Source organism: Mustelus asterias, chromosome 2 (assembly GCF_964213995.1).
Source record: "Mustelus asterias chromosome 2, sMusAst1.hap1.1, whole genome shotgun sequence".
Taxonomy (NCBI): Eukaryota; Metazoa; Chordata; class Chondrichthyes; order Carcharhiniformes; family Triakidae; genus Mustelus; species Mustelus asterias.
In genome coordinates, this window is record NC_135802.1 from 94,169,704 (window position 1) to 94,193,683 (window position 23,980).

At 41.9% G+C, this 23,980-nt stretch overlaps 1 protein-coding gene across 1 annotated transcript in view; it reads left to right on the top strand.

Moving 5' to 3' along the window:
* The window catches only part of LOC144503618 (dynein axonemal heavy chain 11-like), a 383,758-nt gene that overhangs the window by 87,078 nt on the left and 272,700 nt on the right, over nucleotides 1–23,980 (top strand). The window contains exons 21-26 of the mRNA XM_078228239.1: nucleotides 8,968–9,126; nucleotides 12,022–12,105; nucleotides 14,214–14,372; nucleotides 15,573–15,695; nucleotides 17,960–18,082; nucleotides 20,225–20,449. Of these exons, the coding sequence (XP_078084365.1) occupies nucleotides 8,968–9,126; nucleotides 12,022–12,105; nucleotides 14,214–14,372; nucleotides 15,573–15,695; nucleotides 17,960–18,082; nucleotides 20,225–20,449 (873 nt within the window). The remainder of the gene's footprint in view (nucleotides 1–8,967; nucleotides 9,127–12,021; nucleotides 12,106–14,213; nucleotides 14,373–15,572; nucleotides 15,696–17,959; nucleotides 18,083–20,224; nucleotides 20,450–23,980) is intronic.

The window sequence follows — 23,980 nt, forward strand, 5'->3', positions numbered from 1 at the left end:
AGTGGGGGGGAGGGTTCAGGGGTATGGGGAATTACAAAATCAAAGGTAAAGGAGAGGGTACGAGTGAGAGTTAATGATGAGGACATTCATCTAGTTAAAGGAGTCAAAGGCTCAGGCAGGGTAAAAAAGGTGACAAACACAAGAAGGGAGGTGGTCAACGCAGTGCAAGGAGATGGTCTGTGGAAGGATAACCAGTTTGCGACAGGTAGGGACAGAGCGTGCAATCAAAAGAATGCACTAACAAGTCGGGTCCATATAAAGGCGAGCATAAAGACACTTTACCTGAATGCACGTAGCATTCGAAACAAAGTGAATGAGTTGACGGCACAAATCAGTACAAATGGGTATGATCTAGTGGCCATTACAGAAACGTGTTGCAGGGTGACCAGGACTGGGAACTGAATATCCAGGGGTATCAGACATTTCGGAAGGATAGACAGGAAGGAAAAGGAGGTGGGGTAGCTCTGTTAATTAAGGATAACATCAGGGTGGTAGTGAGAGACGATATAGGCTCTAAGGAGCAGAATGTGGAATCGTTGTGGGTGGAGATGAGGAATAGTAAGGGGAGAAAGTCACTGGTGGGCGTGGTCTATAGGCCCCCAAATAATAACTTTGAGGTGGGTCGGGCTATAAACAAGCAAATAATGGATGCGTGCAAAAACGGAACAGCAATAATCATGGGGGATTTTAACCTGCATATTGATTGGTTGACTCAAGTCGGACGCGGTGGACTTGAGGAAAAGTTCTTAGAATGCTGTCGGGATAGTTTCCTCGAACAGTATGGAACCTACGAGGGAGCAAGCTATCTTGGATCTGGTCCTGTGTAATGAGACAGGTAAAATTAATGATCTTCTTGTGAGGGATCCTCTTGGAATGAGTGATTGCAATATGGTTGAATTTCTAATACAAATGGAGGGAGAGAAAGTAGGGTCCCAAACCAGTGTCCTCTGCTTGAATAGAAGGGAGTACAATAGGATGAGGGCAGAATTGGCTAATGTAGACTGGGAGCGCAGACTAGTTGGTAGGACAGCTGAGCAACAGTGGCAGATTTTTAAGGAGATTTTTCTCAGTACTCAGCAAAAATATATTCCTGTGATAAAAAAGGAATGTAAGAAAAGGGATAACCAGCCGTGGATAACTAAGGAAATAAAGGAGAGGATTAAATTTAAAACCGATGCGTACAGAGTGGCCAAAACTAGTGGGGAATTAGAAGATTGGGAAAGGTTTAAAAAACAACAAAGAACTACTAAGAAAGCGATAAAGAAAGGAAAGATAGATTATGAAACTAAACTAGCACAAAATATAAAAACTGATAGTAAAAGTTTTTACAAATATATAAAAAGGAAAAGAGTAGCTAAAGTAAATGTTGGACCCTTAGAAGACGAGAAGGGGGATTTAATAATGGAAACGAGGAAATGGCCGAGGCCTTAAACAAGTTTTTTGTGTCGGTCTTCACGGTAGAGGACACAAATAGCTTACCGAAAATTGATGGTCGTGGGACTGTAGGGGGTGAGGTCCTTAAAACGATTACTATTACTAAAGAGGTAGTGCTTGGTAGGCTAATGGGACTAAAGGTAGACAAGTCCCCGGGCCCAGATGGAATGCATCCCAGGGTACTGAAAGAAATGGCAGAAGTAATAGCGGATGCGTTGGTTGTAATTTATCAAAATTCGCTGGACTCTGGGGAAGTGCCGGCTGATTGGAAAACAGCTAATGTGACGCCACTGTTTAAAAAAGGAGGTAGACAAAAGGCGGGTAACTACAGGCCGGTTAGCTTAACGTCCGTAGTTGGGAAATTGCTGGAATCCATCATTAAAGAAGAAATAGCAGGACAGCTGGAAAAAAATGGTTCGATCAAGCAGAGGCAGCATGGATTCATGAAGGGAAAGTCGTGTTTGACGAATTTACTGGATTTTTATGAAGATGTAACGGGTGCGGTTGACAGAGGGGAACCGGTGGATGTGGTGTTTTTGGATTTCCAGAAGGCGTTCGATAAGGTGCCTCACAAAAGGTTGCTGCAGAAGATTAGGGTACACGGAGTTGGGGATAAAGTGTTAGCATGGATTGAGGATTGGCTATCTAACAGGACAGTAAGAAGTCTCACAACACCAGGTTAAAGTCCAACAGGTTTATTTGGTAGCAAATACCATAAGCTTTCGGAGCACAGCTCCTTCGTCAGATGGAGTGGATATCTGTTCTCAAACAGTGCAAACAGACACAGAAATCAAGTTACAGAATACTGATTAGAATGCAAATCTCTACAGCCAGCCAGGTCTTAAATGTACAGACAATGTGGGTGGAGGGAGCATTCAACACAGGTTAAAGAGATGTGTATTGTCTCCAGCTGTTCTGGATAGTCACATGAGCAGCCTGGGAATGGAGGGATACAAACGATTGGTCTAGTTGGACCAAGGAGCGGCACAGGCTTGGAGGGCCGAAGGGCCTGTTTCCTGTGCTGTACTGTTCTTTGTTCTTTGTTCTCTTTAACCTGTGTTGAATGCTCCCTCCACCCACATTGTCTGTACATTTAAGACCTGGCTGGCTGTAGAGATTTGCATTCTAATCAGTATTCTGTAACTTGATTTCTGTGTCTGTTTGCACTGTTTGAGAACAGATATCCACTCCATCTGACGAAGGAGCAGTGCTCCGAAAGCTTATGGTATTTGCTACCAAATAAACCTGTTGGACTTTAACCTGGTGTTGTGAGACTTCTTACTGTGCTTACCCCAGTCCAACGCCGGCATCTCCACATCATATCTAACAGGAAGCAGAGAGTTGGAATAAATGGGTGCTTTTCTGGTTGGCAATTGGTGAATAGTGGCGTGCCGCAGGGATCGGTGCTGGGGCCTGAACTGTTTACCATATACATAGACGATCTGGAGGAGGGGACCGAGTGTAGGGTAACAAAGTTTGCGGATGATACAAAGATGAGTGGGAAAGCGAATTGCGTGGAGGATGCGGAAAGTCTGCAGAGAGATTTGGATAGGCTAAGTGAGTGGGCGAGCATCTGGCAGATGGAGTATAATGTTGACAAGTGTGAGGTTATCCACTTTGGAAGGAATAATAGTAAAATGGACTATTATTTAAACGGTGAAAAATTACAACGTGCTCGTGTGCAGAGGGACCTGGGGGTCCTTGTGCATGAATCGCAAAAACTCAGTTTGCAGGTGCAGCAGGTGATCAAGAAGGCAAATGGAATGTTGGCCTTTATCGTGAAGGGGATGGAGTATAAAAGCAGGGAGGTCTTGCTGCAATTGTACAAGGTACTGGTGAGGCCGCAACTGGAGTACTTTGTGCAATTTTGGTCCCCTTATTTGCAGAAGGATGTATTGGCCTTGGAGGGAGTACAGAGAAGGTTCACCAGGTTGATACCAGAGATGAGGGGGTTAGTTTATGAGGAGAGATTGAGTAGATTGGGCCTGTACTCGATGGAGTTTAGAAGGCTGAGGGGAGATCTTATAGAGACATATAAGATAATGAAGGGGCTAGACAGGGTAGAGGCAGAGAGATTCTTTCCACTTGGAAAGGAAACAAGAACTAGAGGACACAGCCTCAAAATAAGGGGGAATCAGTTTAGGACAGAGTTGAGGAGGAGCTTCTTCTCCCAGAGGGTAGTGAATCTCTGGAATTCTCTGCCCATTGAAGTAGTGGAGGCTACCTCGTTAAGTATGTTTAAGTCACAGGTAGATAGATTTCTGATCAATAAGGGAATTAAGGGTTATGGGGAGCGGGCGGGTAAGTGGAACTAAACCACTATCAGATCAGCTATGATCTTATTGAATGGCGGGGCAGGCTCGAGGGGCTAGATGGCCTACTCCTGCTCCTATTTCTTATGTTCTTATGTTCAGTGTTCAGCTTGACGGGACTGTCCTTCCATAAGGCTACTCCTACCAATTCCTAAAGCAGCCAGCAGAACTCCAGTAATGGCTTCTCTTCTTGCCTCAACTCTGTGGAAGATATAGTTGAGTGGTGGCATGGTACTAAATTAGCATCTTTGAGTTAGTGAATCCAAACATGCCCATAGCATGTTCTGAAAGTGAATTCAATAATTCTGGTAGTTGACTTGCTGACAACAGAAAAAAGTGACAGATTGTTGTAAAAAATCTGACTGGTTAATTAATCTTTCTTAGTTAAGGAAAAGGTTGGCATAAATCGACCTTTTTTGATTGACAGGCAGGACCCTAACTGTTCACATTATATGTTAATGATTTAGAAGAGAGAACTAAATGTATTATCTCCAAATTTGTAGATGATACTAAGTTGGGTAGGGTTAGACAGGGTAGATTCAGAAAGAATGTTCCTGATGGGAGGCGAGTCCAGAACTAGAGGTCATAGTTTGAGGGGAAGGGGTAAACCTTTTAAGACTGAGGTGAGGATAAATTTCTTTACTTAGCGAGCACTCAATATGTGCAATTCACTACTACAGAAAGTAGTTGAGGCCAAAACGTTGTGTGATTTCAAGAAGAAATTAGATATAACCTTTGAGGCAAAAGGGATGAAGGGATATAGGGGAAGGCGGGATCAGGATATTAAATTTGATGACTAGCCATGATCAAAATGAATGGCGGAGCAGGCTCAAAGGGTTGAATGAGCTACTCCTGCTTCTAGTTTCTATGTTTAAAAAGCTGTCACTCAAAAAAGCCAGTTCTACATTATATAGTTCACTTGATAGAACATAGAACAGTACAGCACAGAACAGGCCCTTCGGCTCACGATGTTGTGCCGAGCTTTATCTGAAAACAAGATCAAGCTATCCCACTCCGTATCATCCTGGTGTGTTCCATGTGCCTATCCAATAACCGCTTAAATGTTCCTAAAGTGTCTGACTCCACTATCACTGCAGGCAGTCCATTCCACACCCCAATCACTCTCTGCGTAAAGAACCTACCTCTGATATCCTTCCTATATCTCCCACCATGAACCCTATAGTTATGCCCCCTTGTAATAGCTCCATCCACCCGAGGAAATAGTCTTTGAACGTTCACTCTATCTATCCCCTTCATCATTTTATAAACCTCTATTAAGTCTCCCCTCAGCCTCCTCTGCTCCAGAGAGAACAACCCTAGCTCCCTCAACCTTTCCTCATAAGACCTACCCTCCAAACCAGGCAGCATCCTGGTAAATCTCCTCTGCACTCTTTCCAGAGCTTCCACATCCTTCTTATAGTGAGGTGACCAGAACTGCACACAATATTCCAAATGTGGTCTCACCAAGGTCCTGTACAGTTGCAGCATAACCCCACGGCTCTTAAACTCCAACCCCCTGTTAATAAAAGCTAACACACCGTAGGCCTTCTTCACAGCTCTATCCACTTGAGTGGCAACCTTCAGAGATCTGTGGATATGGACCCCAAGATCTCTCTGTTCCTCCACAGTCTTCAGAACCCTACCTTTGACCCTGTAATCCACATTTAAATTAGTCCTACCAAAATGAATCACCTCACATTTATCAGGGTTAAACTCCATTTGCCATTTTTCAGCCCAGCTTTGCATCCTATCTATGTCTCTTTGCAGCCTACAACAGCCCCCCACCTCATCCACTACTCCACCAATCTTGGTGTCATCAGCAAATTTACTGATCCACCCTTCAGCCCCCTCCTCTAAGTCATTAATAAAAATCACAAAGAGCAGAGGACCAAGCACTGATCCCTGTGGCACTCCACTAGCAACCTGCCTCCAGTCCGAAAATTTTCCATCCACCACCACCCTCTGTCTTCGATCAGACAGCCAGTTACCTATCCAATCGGACAACTTTCCCTCTATCCCACACCTCCTTACTTTCATCATAAGCCGACCATGGGGGACCTTATCAAACGCCTTACTAAAATCCATGTATATGACATCAACCGCCCTACCTTCATCAACACACTTAGTTACCTCCTCAAAAAATTCAATCAAATTTGTGAGGCACGACTTGCCCTTCACGAATCCGTGCTGACTATCCTGGATTAATCCGCATTTTTCTAAATGGTCGTAAATCCCATCCCTAAGGACCTTTTCCATCAAGTTACCAACCACCGAAGTAAGACTAACCAGTCTATAATTACCAGGGTCATTTCTATTCCCTTTCTTAAACAGAGGAACAACATTCGCCACTCTCCAGTCCTCTGGCACCATCCCCGTGGACAGTGAGGACCCAAAGATCAAAGCCAAAGGCTCTGCAATCTCATCCCTTGCCTCCCAAAGAATCCTAGGATATATTTCATCAGGCCCAGGGGACTTATCGACCTTCAGTTTATTCAAATCTGCCAGTACATCCTCCCTCCGAACATCTATTTCCTCCAGCCTATTAGCCTGTAACACCTTCTCTTCCTCAAAAACATGGCCCCTCTCCTTGGTGAACACTGAAGAAAAGTATTCATTCATCACCTCGCCTATCTCTACTGACTCCATACACAAGTTCCCACTACTGTCCTTGATACTCTGAAGTTTTCCAATAAGTCACTCAACCGTGAGCAAGTATATGATCATGTATGTTCTTCTTTCCCAGTCTCTCCTTCAACGTTACTGCTTTCGACTCCATGTTTTCTCCATGCAGGCAGTGTGCTTGGCGAACACTAATTGTGGATGTTTTAGATGCATTGTAAAATCAACAACGATTTGAAAACTTGTTTTAAAGATTAGCATATCAGTTTGAACAGCGAAAGCTGATTAATTATGAGCAGTGGACCATAAACTTTCAAAATATGTGAGATTCACTTGCTGCTTTCTAGTCATCTGAGGGGCATTGATATTGTTATGGTTTCGGTTAGAAACTCCAAAATGTTTTATGAAGCCTGCCTGGATCATAAATTTTACATCTTGAATTTGGCTAGGATAAGCATGACATATTTCATTTCAGGAGTGATTCAAAAAACCCACTAGGGAGCTTTTATCAAACAAAGCTTATTTAAGAATATAGTTGACATGTATGGAAAGAGAATTAGCAATAATTTCTAACAATTACAAACAGAAACAAAACAACCACAAAAATGTATAATCCTTAATGAATATATATAAGCTGTCCCAATCAAACCAACTTCCATAAACAACCCTTTAAACATGTTCAACGCAGACTCAGAACAGTTTGAAGGCAAGACAGCTTCCCAAAACACCAGAGAGACTCTGGTCCCGCCCCCAACAACAGCAGATTTTCTGCACCAGGAAGGCTTTCAGCTAAACAGCAGAATTTCCCAAAACCAAAGAGAGAGAGACAGTTGTTTCAGTCTGATGTCCACTCCCTTCTAAACTAAAACACTGCTGCCAGCCAAAAGCAGAAAATGAAACCTTGAATTCCCTCGGAAGAAAATAAAAGCTGACCAGAACCCATGACCACCTTCCTGACAGTGCAGGATTTTAAAACTAATCCCAGAGTAAACACAAACCATCCCATTTAAATAAAATGACTCATTGTCGTCACCCCGGCAACATAATGACATCAGCTAAGGCTGTGAGCTGAGAAAGACTGACTGTGAGAGCTGCAGAGATCATGATTAAAAAAAAATCTCTTAAAGGTACACTAATGTCACAATATCAATATCAATATCAATGTGGCAAACATACCAAAAGCCTGTGTGAGGGTTATAAAATACAGCATTATAAAATGCAGCAGTTTAAATTAAAGACATAAATAATACAATCCATGAGTGCATTAAATTGCTTTATATTAGACGGTTGTTTTCCTTCCTTATTGAGAGCAACCTTTGGACATCACTCATGAAATTAGTTGCCAGCTGTGCTAAATTCCTCCAGCGTTAAAACCGTGTTTACCAGTGAAAATGGAGCTAACTCCCTGTATTTACTTTATTCAAGCTGATTCTGTAATCCAGCAGCCGATTCATGGATCTACAAACTTGTAGTTCTTCAATGCTAAGAGATCCTTTGGTGGTGAAGCATTTATGCAAAGGTGCAACCAGCAGTCCACCTTCTGCTGATGAAATGCTGTGATATGAAAGTGTCTGAAAAGTGAATTAGTTTGTTGCACCTATCCATTTACATTTTGCTAGTTGTCGAAAGCAGTGCCAACAAAAACATGTTAATTTCCTTCAACGTGAATTTTTAAAAATATTTTAATGGAAAGCTTTCATTTTACATTTGCCATGAAACATAACAAATCCCCAAAATCTAGTAGAGTACAGAGTAACCATTATTCCACACATACGCAGAAAAGACCAATGAATATTCATACAAATGATTCAATTATCTATCATTGCAATCACTGTAGTCAGGATCTCCTCTTGTACAGATAAAGAGAGGATATCAGATGAGTGGGGGGCCTCAGGATGATAGGATAAAAACGTGAGCACGTGGCCCCAGGGTGCACATCCTCCTCCACAGGATAACATAGACAGGACTACAAAGTATACAGGCTTGCATTTTCACTTTAGAAGTTAAGTTCACAGCTATCATTTTCACCAGTAGATTATAATAATTATTTTAGCAGTCAAAACATGCCTCTAGCTCAAAAGTGTTAATTTGTTAATCTCTGTCTTCAAATTTCAACTGACCCAACATCCACCGTCTTTTGGGAAAGAGAATTCCAGATTTTCTGTGACCTTTGTGTAGAAAAAAAGCTTCCTATTTTTATTCCTGAATGGCCTGGCTCTAATTGTAAGATTGTACCTATTTGTCCTTTCTGAGGTGCAGTGCCCAAAACTAAACATGCCTGATGGGGCCAGTCAATGATCTATACAAAAAAAAAACTTGTTAACCCTTTGTGTTCTAAACCTTTTAAATAAAGTGCAATATTCCTCAAGTCTTTTAAATTACTTTTCTTACTTATTATTCTTTGATAGTGATCATGTCGATTTCCCAATCTTTGTTAATTGTTTTGCCTTCAGTAGACAAAGTTTAATACTGCTGCACCATTAATAACAATGCCAACACTGCTGTGAATTGTTCTGTCTGTTTCGTGAATATTAATCCTGTGGGCAGTAGAATTAACAATCCTGCTAGAATGAATTGCACTCTTTCCAATTCTGCCATTCAGGCTAACCAGGAGCTCAGTACCCTAGAAGAAATGACAATACAAATGCAAGAATCGGCTAACCTGTTTGAGGTGACTGTTCCGGAGTATAAGCAGTTAAAACAGTGTCGTCGAGATATAGTTCTACTCAAGCAACTCTGGGATATTATTGTATACGTAAAGGTAAAGCATCTATTTATTTTTGTGTCATTAAAAAAGTATCTAATTGTCATTATTATTCTTGTAGTTTCCTTTCTTTTCCATTGTACTTTTTTTCCCCATCACACTGTGAAATGACACTGTTCAAGGTGAGGGTCATAATTAATGTTACCCTGGGATTATACAACAGGGTTGCATTTTACCAAGGGTAAAACCAGCATGACTGTCTTTTCTTGAGTCGTGAAATGAAATATTCTCCTGCCTTGTGATAATTCAATTGAAAGATACAGTGAGATCTGCTGAATCTCACTGGACAGGAAAACCCCAAATACGGGCAAGGCAGGATTAGCACTCGCAACCGCTTGTCAGGTGGTCAGGTGACTGGTGCTACAACAACTTAGATTTATTGTGTGTAGTTGAAATCTGAAAAGCTGTTGTGACTAGGTCAATTAAAAATGTCAAAAACTGAGATTGATAGGTTTTGCTTAGGCAAGTATATTAAGGAGTATAAAGTGAAGTCAGGTAAATGGAGTTAGGATACAGATCAGCCATCATCCAGTTAGATCATAGGAAGCCCCTTGTGTTTGTTCTATGTTCTTGCAGCACCTTTAAAACAGAAAAATATTCCAAGGCCCTTCACAGAGACCAAATAAAGCACTGGATGCCAAACCAAAGAATGAAATATTAGGCAGAATAACTAAAAGCTTGGGAAAGAGGTAGGGTTTAAAGAGATAATTCAAAGCGGAGAGAGAGAGAGCAAGCAATATGGAGAAGGGGAAGGGGTTTAGGGAAAGAATGCCAGAGCATGAGATGTAGGTGGCCGAAGACATGCCAATGCTGGGGAGGAGGGACGCACAAAAAACAGAGTTGAAGGAATGGAGAGTTTAGGGTATAGGTTGTAGGCTGGAGAAGGCAATAAGGAGGGTGCGAAGCCATAAATGGATTTTAAGAAGAGGATAATAATTGGAGGTATTGGGAATTGGAAGTCATTTAAGAGGAAGGCTGATGAGTGAGTGGGCGCATGATGCAGGGGAGGATACTGGAAACAAAGTTTCAGATGAGCTGAAGTTTATGGAGGTTGAAGGAGAGGATTGGGTCATTCAATTTTAGTGGTGACAAAAGATAGTTTGGAACTTCATCACCAGAGTGAAGGTGGAAAGGGCGGAAACAGTAAAATTGGGTAGTGTATAAAACGGACAGCAAATCCTAATACTATCGATTTCTCACCAGGGGGATTTTAAAAACTCCTTCATTGGATGTGGGTGTCAGTGATAGGGCCAGCATTTGTTGCCCATCCCTAATTTCCCTTGAGAAGGTGGTGATGAGCCACCTTCTTGAAACACTGTAGTACATTCTGTAGCAGTTTGATACAACTGACTGGCTTGCAGGGACATTTCAGAGGGCATGTAAGAGTCAACCATGTTGTTGTGGTTGAGTCACATGTAGGCCTGACCAGGTACGGTTGGCAGGTTTCCTAAAGGACAACTTTAGTAAACCAGATGGGTTTTCATGCCAATCGATGATAGCTTTATGGTCACCATTGCTGAGATGAGCTTTCAATTCTAGACTTATTAATTAATTGAATTTTAAATTCCACCAGCTACAATAGTGGGATTTGAACCCATGTCCCAAGAACATTCATCTTGGCCTCTGGATTCCAGTAACATTACCACTACGCTACCATCTCTAGAATTAAATTGCAGTGTTAAAGGATAGTTTAAACCTCTCCACTCCCTGTGTCGTCAGACTGCTTGACTGACATTCAGTCTCTCATGAGTCATTGTCCTTAAACTTTCTATATGGGCACTGCCTGCAAATATAACATACACCTGGTAATCCTTGCTCTAAATGTTGAAATGCAATTTGAGATGTGGTATGCTGTCATTGTAGAAATATAGATAAAGAAACACGGTGCTAGTTGTTATCAAATATTTCAAGCAGACATCTGAAGATGCATTGCTGAATATCTGATTGCTTTAGGAAGTCCCACGAGATCCAGATGCTCCTGTTTGAAAATTAGTGTTTTATGCCACTTGTTTACTCATGGTGACCTTGGGGGAGAGGATAGAAAATGTCTATCGTCCAAATAAATCGTCACAGGAAACTTTTATCCTGCTCATTTCTTGGGATGAATTTTGTCATGAGGGCAGATGTCTCACTGCTAGGACTGAAAGCAGGAAAGGACCCTGCTTTATCAGGTATTGGGACGCGGGGGCTGGCACTGGCCAATTAAGTGGCGCTACTGAGACTGCCATCAAAGCAAGGTCTGCCCCCAAGAGCTGCCAGTTCAATTCGTGTGCCGGCAGCTCTGCAGCGCCATTGCAAGTAGTGGTCATTGTTGAGGCTGCAGCTACATGGAAGAAGCACCTTAATGGCTGAGGGCCCTTGGAAGTGGGGTAAATGAGGTTATGGGATACTGGGGCCAGGCAGTCAGGGATAGACGGTTGAGGCTTGGGTGTCGTTCTACGCATTTGGCAATGTTACCACCTGGAGTGCCCATAAAAGAGTTTCCACCCCCTCCGAAACCCACTGTGAGACCGCAAGGTTTCACCCCAAATGTTTGTTTGTGTGATGGCATGGAAAATTCCCACAGGCAGAAGTGGTCCTTTATTGGCGACTAGAGTGATTCCATTGACCGATGTGCCAACTTTTGCACTGCTGGCAAAATAGCATGGTGGAAAGAATTAGGCAGTCCCATCCCCCATGCTGTTTTGCCAGCCTTCATTACTCCCTGTCGATCCTCAAATGACCTGTAAAATTCAATTTCTGCACTTCGAGCTAACTAAATAGCACTTGAGCCCCCAAATAGTTTGTTCCAAATTTTACAAAGATATACTGCATCTAGTGATTATCAATGAAAGCATTTTAAATAAATGATTTTTATTTTCAGTTTAAATGTGTCTATTTTCCATTTAACAGACTAATATTGATGACTGGACCAAGACACAGTGGAGACAAATCAACGTGGAGCAGATGGATGTGGAGCTCCGGAGATTTGCAAAGGCAAGGCAGCTTCTTACTAACATTGTTGTCTTCTCCGCTTTTGGCCAAGTTGTCAACAGTTTAAATCTTGCATCCTCATGCACTAGAATCCTAAAAACCAAGAAGTTGTATATTGCTGTGTTATTCTATTTTAGTCCACTTTTCATTTTTAGGGTGTCCCCCTCTTCTCTGATTGTCCTTTTACAATTCCAGTTATGTCTTACATTGTTCCAAGAGGCTGGGCAGCTTTGAAGTGGTCCTCAGGTCACTTAAACCTCATTCTCCACTCTCCCTCACCCTTTATTTTCAATTCAAACAAGTTTGCTCACAGCATTGCTGCTAATTAGTATATTAAATCAACATAATGATAAAAGCAAAATACTGCAGATGCTGGAATCTGAAACAAAAACAGAAAAATGCTGGGAAATCTCAGCAGGTCTGACAGCATCTGGGGAGAGAGAGTAGTCAGCTCTGACGAAGGGTCATCCAGACTCAAAACTTTGGCTCTATTCTCTCTCCCCAGATGCTGTCAAACCTGCTGAGATTTTCCAGCATTTTTCTGCTTTTGCTGTTGTGTATGTTAAGTCAACAAGTCTTATTCAAAGATCATAAGTGTAGCAAGGGGGACAAATGAAAAATTCACACCACACTGCAGCAATATGGAATTTCCTCAAGTTGCTTTGTTTAGTAACATTATAAATAAATGTAAGATTTCCGCTGCTCATGTTTATGGTTTGCACGCACTGCCCAGAGTAAATCTCCCTGAATTTGTTTAAAATGTTGCTGCAAATGGAGACGAGAAAATCATTTCAAGGAAGTACTATTGGACACACAGTTGTGCACAGCGGAAGCTGTACCCCAAAAAACCCATTCCCAGCCTGTGGACTGAGTGGTCACGTGAGGTGTGATGATGCGGCTCTATGGGAGGTCACATGGTGGGAGTTATCTCTGGCAGAGGGCACAAATACTGCATGTAGCTGTTGAGCTTGGTACTAACTACCTTTGTTTGAAGTCGTTGGTGTTGGTGATTTGAGGAACGCCCAACATTCCGTCTGGTGTCAGAAGTTGGCAGTATGGCACAAGGACTTCACCGCGTCAACCCACTGGTCTTTGATGCAGATACTCCAGGTAGTTTTGAAAAGTTCCAGAGAGGCTGGTGTATTTACTGTGGTGCCACACTCTCTGACAATTCAAAAATGTACGGGCTTATATCCTGTTCGAGGTCCCGAGGCCATTGAAAAATTTGAGTACATAGAACATAGAACAGTACAGCACAGTACAGGCCCTAAACAGAGGAAGATGAAGAAGACCCTGAGATGATCCTGAAACAATTTGAGAGCATTTGCCCCCCATTAAAACACCTAACCCTTGATAGACACGCATTCAATCCCACGGACCAGAAAGTAGACAAGTCAACACAATCTTACACAAGCTCCCTAAAAATATTGGCAAAAGAATGTGCGTTCAGAACTCTCATTGAAAAAGCATTAGCCACCATCTCATTTGATGTGGCTGTGCTGGGAGATAGCAGTACAAAACTGTGCTGTATGAAATTTGGTGATGTGCCTGTTTTGGACCCGTTTGATAAAGGATTGCTCAGCTGTAACATAGCCCAGAATTTATCACTACTTGTAGTGTGCTGTGCTTTGGTGGAATGGACCTAATACCCTGATTTGATAAAAACCTCTCAACCCAAGTGAGGTTTCTTGTCCGAGGCATAAACTGGCAATATTGATGCTACTTTCTCATGATGTAGTGGCAGAAAATTACAAAATAGAAAATGCATCGGCACCGGAGTACAAATTGACTAGTCATATGCTCTCAACTTACAGTTAAGCTCAAATGGAGTACAGGTCAAATAATTGGCACAAAAGGATTGCACTCTGGTGCTAAATGCACAGGCTCAGTTAATTTAACTCAATAACTTTCTCCCCCTCATCCTGCATCTTACAAGACCATCGATTTTTTTTTAGCTTTGCACGAATGTGTTTGCTTCCTTTGTGCGATATTCTTTGACATTGTTTTGCAGTACAGAAGTCTTTCATTCAAACATGTGCATGATAAAAATAACCCGAGGTACATTGTTTTAGTCAAAATTCTCATTTCATCTTGCTTTACACCTTGTGTAGGAGATCAGAATGTTAGACAAAGAAGTGCGTGCTTGGGATGCATATACCAGTCTGGACTCCACTGTAAAGAACCTGTTCACATCACTACGAGCAGTGACGGAATTACAAAACCCAGCCATCAGAGACAGGCACTGGTACCAGCTGATGAATTCCACTGGGGTTAGTGCGAAATAAGTTATTACAATAATTCACATTTCTTTACTAATTTAGCTTTAATTTATATCATACACTGAATATGGCTTCATATCAAGAGTATGAAGGATTACATCTAAAAAATACTTCAAATTTTGTTTAAGTTCAGCCTAGTGATTAAATATCACATAACATAGGTCCTAATCTTTACTTGAGGCTGTAGAAAGTGATAGGATTTCTTGAACAGGAAAACCCAAAACAAGAGTTTCTTGTGTATCCAGCTGCTAACCTCAGCAGGGTAAATTTTTTCTTCTGCTGGTTTTCTGTTCGATAGCCAATCTGATTGACAGATCATGGAGGTCAGGGCAGTCGGCAAGAATGTGGTTGATCAGTGCTAGGGGCTGTGAAGAGGTATGTGTGTAAGGCCCGAGGGAAACACGCTGGCTGCTCCTGGCCCACAAGCTGTGCTGTAAATACACCTGCCTTATGGACCTGGCCCTTCATGATTCCTTTTGCCTCCCGGATTTTCCAAGCCCCAGGAAACCCGGCTGATGTTATTTACTGGCTGGGGTGCCCTTCTGCCACTCACCTCTCGCCAGTTCAGCATAACTTCAAGGATGGCATCATTGAACCTTGCGGCTGCCACGAGAAATGTGCCATGAGGACTGTGAAATATTAGAGGAAACTTATATACAGAGAGAGAGAAGATACCAGCAGGTTTAGCAGTCTTAAAAGCGGATAATTCCACAAACCCAGGTGAGATGTATCCCAGGCTGTTGAGCGAGGCAAAGGAGGAGATATCAGGGCCACCAGCAGTAATTTTCAAATTGTCTCTGGCCACAAGTGAGATCAGTAAGGAGTCTAACAACATCAGGTTAAAGTCCAACAGGTTTATTTGGTAGCAAACGCCACTAGCTTTCGGAGCGCTGCTCCTTCGTCAGGTGAGTGGGAGATCTGCTCACAAACAGCAAACAGGGCATATAAAGACACAAACTCAATTTACAGAATAATGATTGGAATGCGAGTCTTTACAGCTAATCAAGTCTTAAAGGTACAGACAATGTGAGTGGAGAGAGCATTAAGCACAGGTTAAAAAGATGTGTATTTAATGAGTGCGTCAATAATATTTTCACGCAAAAGCCTCAGAAAATGCAAGATAATTTTCACAGTATTCGTAATGTTTGTATTTTTAACACAGGATTGATGTTGTTTCTTCTTCTTTTTCAGGTTAGGTTTATTATGAGTGATGATACAATCCTGGCTGACCTGTTAGCTCTAAAGTTACACAGAGTGGAAGATGAAGTCCGGAATATTGTGGACAAAGCTGTGAAGGAATTGGGAATAGAGAAGGTTTTTGGCTTTTCTGTTTCTAGAGTTTTCTAGTTGTGGCTTGGAGAACAGATTGTTCAATTAAACTGTGTTTCCTCAAAAGCAAAACACTGAAAATGCTAGAAATCTGAAATATAAACTGAAAATGCTGTTAATAACCGAGGCCTGGCAGCATCCGTGGAAGGTGAAGCAGAGATAAAGGGCGGAATTGTGTACCCTCCCATGTGACGGGTTTGGTGGCAGTGTGGTATTTAAGCAGGTGGGAGGATAACAGGTGGAGACTCACTGCCTTCCCACCTCCACCCCAATTAACACCAAGGCAGGAAGTCGTTTAAGGGCCTCGTCCTGTCTTGGTATTAACCAAGCATTCAGTGTGGCGGGGGGGGGGGGGGGGGGAGACGACAAAGCATTCAGTTGGGGGGGTGGGGGGGGGGGCGTCATGCAGGGAACACGACAAACAACCTGGGCATGTTTGTTTGTAGGTTTCCATGGGGAGTCCCTTGTTAATGGTACTCAGCACCTGATTGAGGAGCCTAGCATCGGGAAGAAGGGGACCCACTGAGAGCCATTCATCCTGCCCTTGCATGATGGCACAAGGCAAAAAGAAATAGTAATGGGACAAGTGAAGGAACAGAAGGTGTCAATATGAAAGCACTAACAGCTGCCACTGAAAAGCAGCAGAGATTATGATCTGAAATTATTGAACTCGATTTTGAATCTAGAAACCTATTCGAAGGCAAAAGTGCTGTTCCTTCATCTTACATTGATCCTCATTCGATCAGTGTAGCAAGACAAGTACAGAAACGTGGCTGTGCAATGGAGTGTTAAAATTAAAGGCAACTTGGGGGAGGGGTCATACTTCCAAACTGAATGGTGATGTTCTGCAAAGTGACCCAAATCTATCTGATTGAACAAAACTCAATCTGCGTTTGATTTCCCCAATGGAGAAGGGAGTCAGTGGGCTGATGGTGAATATTGGTCAAAAGGCTCAACTGCTCATTCTCCACTATTTCCGAAGAGACTTTCCCCTTTGTGGCACTATAGTCTTGTCTTATAATTACACCCAACAGCCGCACCACTTCTCATGACACGTTTCCACAAGAAATGCAACATCTGCCTTTTTACTTCTTTCCTCCTCACCATCCAAAGTCCAAACACACCTTCCAGAGGAAATAGCAATATGCATGTACTACTTTCACTTTAACCTACTGCATTCACTGCTCACATGTGTCTCCTCGACACTGAGTTAACCAAACTCAGATTGGGTGACTGCTTTGCAATCATGAAGTATAACCCTGAATTTCTACTCACATGTCTTTTTAAATCACTGTCCCAATTAAACACTGGCCTTTTTGTCCTTTGCCATCTGTACAGTTCCAGTGAAGCTCAATGTAAACTCAAGCAACAGCATCCCATCTTTCAACAACATTCCAGACTTTACAGCATTCCAGATTAAACATTAAGTTCAACAATTTTAGATCATATCCTCTTTTCCTTTTTTTTGACATTGGTGCTCGTGTTGTTTCTGCTTTTGCATGTATGCTTCCTCTCCAAATTGCTTTTCTTCCTTCATCTGCCTCATTACTATCTCTTTTTTGCCGTCACTATTGTCACTTAATTACCCCTGCTTTCCATCCTATTGTAGACTTTACCGTGCCTGGTTTAAAAACAGTTACATCTCTTAGCACTTCCAATTCTGACAAAGGATCATTGATCTGAAATGTTAATTCTGTTTCTTTCTCCAGAGTTGCTGCCAGACCTGTATATTTGCTCAATATTATTTTCTGCTATACCTATCTGTTTATGTAATCCAAAAAGTTTTAATGACAATTTAGTAATCTAAATCTTCTTTTGATCCTTCATTTGAGGGTGGAAATCTAGTAATAGCTTTTTGAGTATTTCAGAAGATATTTGACATTACAAAGACCGCATAATTTTAATGCTTCCGCCTCCGACAATGTAGCTTCAAATTACCTGTAAATGCAACAGCAAATTACATTTTTTGTATGCTGTGGTGGAAAAAGAGTAGCGGTCCTTCAAGCTATTATGATTGTTGCTATTTAATGTTCTGAACTTTACAGATTAATGCTGAAATGGACTCAGTCATGACACTATTAATTTGCTTTTTGTACATGTATCTAAATGAGGAATAAACATTTCAATTCAAGGTAGAATATATGAACAATGTGAGAATAGAATAGCAGTTAAATGGTCATTTTCAGAAAATTAGATCATGCTTTTGAACAAATCTCTTAGATGAATAACCAATGATCTCTCGTTTTCAGGTTCTCACAGAAATCAGTCACACGTGGACCAATATGGAATTTTCATATGAAGAGCACCATAGAACGGGTTCCCCTCTGTTAAAGTTTGATGAAGAACTCATTGAAATTCTAGATGACAGCCAAGTATGATCCTTTAATTTTATCTGTCTTATTGAGGAAATGCTATCATTGAAGGTACAAGTGAGGTTAACCTAACTCAACGTCCATGGAAGCTGAAATTGGGTGTAAAATGAGTCGCCAATCATATTGCATCAGTTTCACCACAAGTAGGTCAGGTTTAAAATATCTCCCACAGGAGAGAAATTGGATCTTGCTAAGGCCATATTTTGGGATGCAAAGTGGAAGAAATAACACCAATTTCGCAGTGCTAAGCCCAACATCCCAAGGCAGCTGAAGCACACCCCTTATCATACTGAATTGTGCAATTTTTAGGTACCTCTGATGGCCTACAAAAATGCATTGGTCAGCTTGTATATATTAATAAAGGGCCCAATACCTGTTTCAGGACCTGTCTTAGAATTTCATTATGACTGAATGAAACATGTTCGACTCACGTTTTTTTCAGTGGCCTAACCGCAGTGCCTCACAGCGCCAGGGACTCGGGTTCAATTCCCAGCTTGGATCACTGTCTGTGCGGAGTCTGCATGTTCTCCCCATGTCTGCGTGGGTTTCCTCCGGGTGCTCCGGTTTCCTCCCACAGTCCGAAAGACGTGCTGGTTAGATGCATTGGCCATGCTAAATTCTCCCTCAGTGTACCGAACAGGCACCGGAGTGTGGTGACAAGGAGATTTTCACAGTAACTTCATTGCAGTGTTAATGTAAGCCTATTTGTGACAATAAATAAACTTTAAAAGTTTGAACACCAATCCTCAAAGGTTGAACCAAAGGGAATGGCAAAGCTACTTCCTACTTAACAAGGCTCTCTGACTTCTGACCTGCTCCCAGAACGTTTACCATCGTGCCACATTGTTAATAGGTTTTATCAAAGAATATGGAGAGACAATACATGCTAGATGGTGCAATTTTAAAGTGGGTGCAGAGCAGAGAGACCTTGGGTTGTTTGTGCATTAACCTTTGAAGGTGTCAGGACAGGTAAATAAAGCATATCGGATTCCAGGTTTTATAAATAAAGGTATAAAATGCAATAGCCAGGAAGTTGTGCTAAACCTATCTAAAACACATCAATTAGCCCCAGCCAGAGTATTGTATTCAATCTGTGAACCACATGTGACGGTTTTGGAAAAGGTACAGTAGAAATTGACGAGTGGCTCAGTGACAAGGGATTACAGTTGTCTGGGTAACCTGGAGAAGCTGGGGTGGTTCCCCTGAGTGCAGAGGATGGCCAAGAAGAAATTTGATAGAGGTGTTTAAAATCACAAAGGGCTTAGTGGGGGACATAACAGGAAACTGTTTCCAATGACATAAGTGGCTTTTGCTACCAAATAAACCTGTTGGACTTTAACCTGGTGTTGTTAGACTTCTTATAAGTGTCAATAGCCAGAGGACACATTTTAGATGATTGACAAAAAAACCCGTGAGGAAAAAGATTTTTATGCAGTGGTGATTAGGGAGTCTGTAGTTAGAATTTGGAATGCACAGCCAGACTGATGGCGGATACAGATTCAATAGTAGCCTTCAATGGAGAATTGGGTAAATGCTTAAGGAGATTTTTAAAATTTGCAGGGATATGGGGAAAGAGCAGGAAATTTCTCGATAAAAGAGCTGACAGATGTGATGGGCTGAATGGCCTTTCCTGTCTTGTTCTATTATTCCATGATTCCTGAGTTAGCTGAAATACCAGAAATGTCTTTAAAGATGTATTTTTATGAATGAACAGTAGAATGTATTAATGGCGCGATGGGTGTAAAATTGATTTTTATAGCATCCATCGAAATAGAGGTGTGGCATTTGCATTTTCCTATCACTTTCTCCGCTATAAGGATCAATCTTATAACAGACAGCTCTCTAAAAACAAAATACTGTGGATGCTGGAGGTCTGAAATAAAAAACAAAGTTCTGTAAAAACTCAGCAGGTCTGGTAGCCTCTGTGGAGAGAGAAACAAAGTTAACGTTTTGAGTCCAATATGACCTTTTGGAACTCTGAAGGGTTCTGAAGAAGCCATATTGGATTCAAAATTTATTTTTCCCCCTCCACTGATGCTGCCAGACCTGCTGAGCTTTTCCATAACTTTCTGTTTTCAACTTCCTCTTACTCTTGTTGTATTGATCATTAAAAAATTATCTTTGTTTCTTCTTGCCTTATAGGTGCAATTACAAGTTATACTACTGAGCAAACATGTCGAGTATTTCATTGAGCAAGTCTCAACCTGGCAAAAAAAGCTGACAGTGGCAGACTCTGTCATCTTTATCTGGATGGAGGTCCAGCGTACATGGTCTCACCTCGAGAGCATTTTCATTGGATCTGAGGACATTCGCAACCAACTTCCTGAAGATGCCAAGCGATTTGATGAAATAGATTTCGACTTCAAGGTTGAATTATTATTTTATTTTGTTTTATTTTTAAGGTAATACGTCATTTTAAAAAGTTATCAGTCTAGATTTTCCTCAATGCAATAATACTGCCAATGGAGAATTGTTACAGCGCAGAAGGAGGCCATTCAGCCCATTGTCTCTGCACTGATCCTTGGAATGAGCATTTCACCTAGTGCCATTCTCCTGCCTTCTCTCCGTAACCCTGCACATTGTTTTTTTTCAAATAGCCATCTAATTCTCCCTTGAATACCTTGATTGAATCTCTTTCCACCACATTCTCAGGCAATATATTCCAGACCCTAACCATTCGCTGTGTGAAAACTTTTTTTTCATCTCGCTTTGCTTCATTTACTACTTATCTTAAATCTGTGCCTTCTTGTTCTCAATCCTTCTGCCAGTGGGAACAGTTTCTCCCTCTCTATTGTGTCCAGATTCCTCCTGAAGATCTTGAATATTTCTATCAGATGTTCATCCCTGGAATCATTATCGTAAATTTCTTCGGCACTCTCTCCGATGCATTCATATCCTTCCTAAAATGTGATGCCCAGAACTGAATGCAGTACTCCAGCTGAGGTCTAACTAGTGTCTTATACAAGCTCAACATAACCTCCTCACTCTTGTTCTCTATGTCCCTATTAATAAAGTGTAGGATGCTGTATACTTTATTAACTGCTCTCAACCTGTCCTACCACCTTTAATGACTTATAAACATATACACCTATGTCCGTCTGCTCCTACTCCCACTTTAGAATTGTACTCTTTAGTTTGTACTGTCTCTCCAAAGACTCCTCTTTGGATCTTATACTATCCTTTGTTTATTTTGTAAGCCATGGTTGGGCTGCTTTTCTTGTTGTGCTTTTGTGCCAGAAAGAAATGTATATCTGTTGCAATGCATACATTAGTTCCTTAAATACTAACCATTGCCTATCAACCATCATGCCTTTTCATGAAGTCCCCCAGTCTCTCTTACTAACTCACATTTGTACCTTCGTAGTTTCCTTTGTTTAGGTGTAGGAACCAAGTTCATCCAGGTCACTACTGCCAATCTGATTTTTCCAGTTTGTATGTAGATTAATATCACCCATGGTTATTGCCGTCCCTTTATCACAAGCAATCAATATTTCTTCTTGTATACTTTGTCCGACATTGTGGTTACTGTTAGGGGGCCTAATGCTCCCTCTGTTAACTTTTTTCCTCTTCTGTTCTTTATCTCCACCCAAACTGATTCTACGTCCTGATCTGCTGAACCAAGGTCATCTCTAACAATTATACCATTGCCATCCCTATCAACAATGCTCCCCCTCCACATTTACCTAGCTTCCTATTCTTCTTGAATGTCTATACCCCTCAATATACAGGGCCCAATCCTTGTCATCCTGCAGCCACATCTCTGTAATGACTATCAGATCAAATTCAATGTGCGTCATCATTTGTATTCTCATTCATAGAAACATATAAAAACTACAGCACAAACAGGCCCTTCGGCCCACAAGTTGTGCCGAACACATCCCTACCATCTAGACCTACCTATAACCCTCCATCCTATTCAGCTCCATGTACTCATCCAGGAGTCTCTTAAAAGACCTTATTGAGTTTGCCTCCACCACCACTGACGGCAGCCGATTCCACTCGTCCACCACCCTCTGTGTGAAAAACTTACCCCTAACATCTCCCCTGTACCTATCCCCCAGCACCTTAAACCTGTGTCCTCTCGTGCAGACATTTCCACCCTGGGAAAAAGCCTCTGAGAGTCCACCCGATCTATGCCTCTCAACATCTTATACACCTCTATTAGGTCTCCTCTCATCCTTCGTCTCTCCAAGGAGAAAAGACCGAGCTCCCTCAGCCTATCCTCATAAGGCATGCCACTCAATCCAGGCAACATCCTTGTAAATCTCATCTGCACCCTTTCAATCTTTTCCACATCCTTCCTATAGTGAGGCGACCAGAACTGAGCACAGTACTCCAAGTGGGGTCTGACGAGGGTCTTATATAGCTGCATCATTATCCCAGGACTCCTAAACTCAATCCCTCGATTGATAAAGGCCAGCGCACCATACGCCTTCTTAACCACCTCCTCCACCTGCGGGGCCGATTTTAGAGTCCTATGGACCTGGACCCCAAGGTCCTTCTGATCCTCTACAGTACTAAGAGTCTTTCCCTTTATATTGTACTCCTTCATCCCATTTGACCTGCCAAAATGGACCACGACGCATTTATCTGGGTTGAAGTCCATCTGCCACTTGTCCGCCCAGTCTTGCATCCTATCTATGTCCCACTGTAACTTCTGACATCCCTCCAGACTATCCACAACCCCACCAACCTTTGTGTCGTCGGCAAACTTACCGACCCATCCCTCCGCTTCCTCATCCAGGTCATTTATGAAAATGACAAACAGCAAGGGTCCCAGAACAGATCCCTGGGGCACACCACTGGTGACCGACCTCCATTTAGAAAAAGACCCATCTATACACACTCTCTGCCTCCTTTGGGCAAGCCAGTTCTGGATCCACCGGGCAGCAGCCCCTTGGATCCCATGCCCTCTCACTTTTTCTAGAATTCATTGTATCCTCCTTCATTCATTCATCAATATAGATTGTACAAAGTTGAGACCCCAACACTGATTCCAATGACACTTCACTTGTTGCAGTTTGGCAACCCGAAAATGAATGATTTATCCTGACTCTCTGTTTCCTGTTAGTTAGCCAATCCGCTATTCACACTTCGTTATCACCCCCAACACCATGAGCTCTTGTGCAATTTATTTTTAACGTGACGCCTTACCGAATGCCTTTTCGAAATCCAAAAACACTACATCTGCTGATTCCCCTTTGTTCATCCTTGCATCCTCAAAGAATTCTAATAAATTTGCCAAACATGATTTCCCTTTCACAAAACCTTGTTGACTCTACCTGATCTATGATTTTCTAAACGTTCTTCTTAAGAATGGATTCTAGCATTTTTCCAATGACAGACGTTAGACTAACTGGCTTACGGTTTCCTCCTTTCTTGAATTGGAATATTAGATTTGCAGTTTTCCAATCTGCTGGGACCTTTCCAGAATGTGGAGATGCCGGCGTTGGACTGGGGTAAACACAGTAAGAAGTTTAACAACACCAGGTTAAAGTCCAACAGGTTTATTTGGTCAAATAAACCAAATAAACCTGTTGGACTTTAACCTGGTGTTGTTAAACTTCTTACTACGACCTTTCCAGAATCCAGGAAATTTTGGAAGATTACAACCGATGCATCCAATATACCTGCAGCCACTTATTTTATGACCCTAGAATGCAGAGTATCAGGTTCAGATGTTAGAGTCAGCTATTCACACCTTGGGTGAAGAATGAATCTGGAGCCAGTCTTTTTCTTAACATCGATTTATTCACAAAACCACAGGCACAGACTGCCCTTTCCCTCTCCCCGACAGTGGTGGGAACATTAACTTCCCTAATCTTTGCCCAATTAGTAACAGCATGCTCTTGCTTACAAACAAAAGCATGCACTTCATTGTAACAGGATTCCAACATT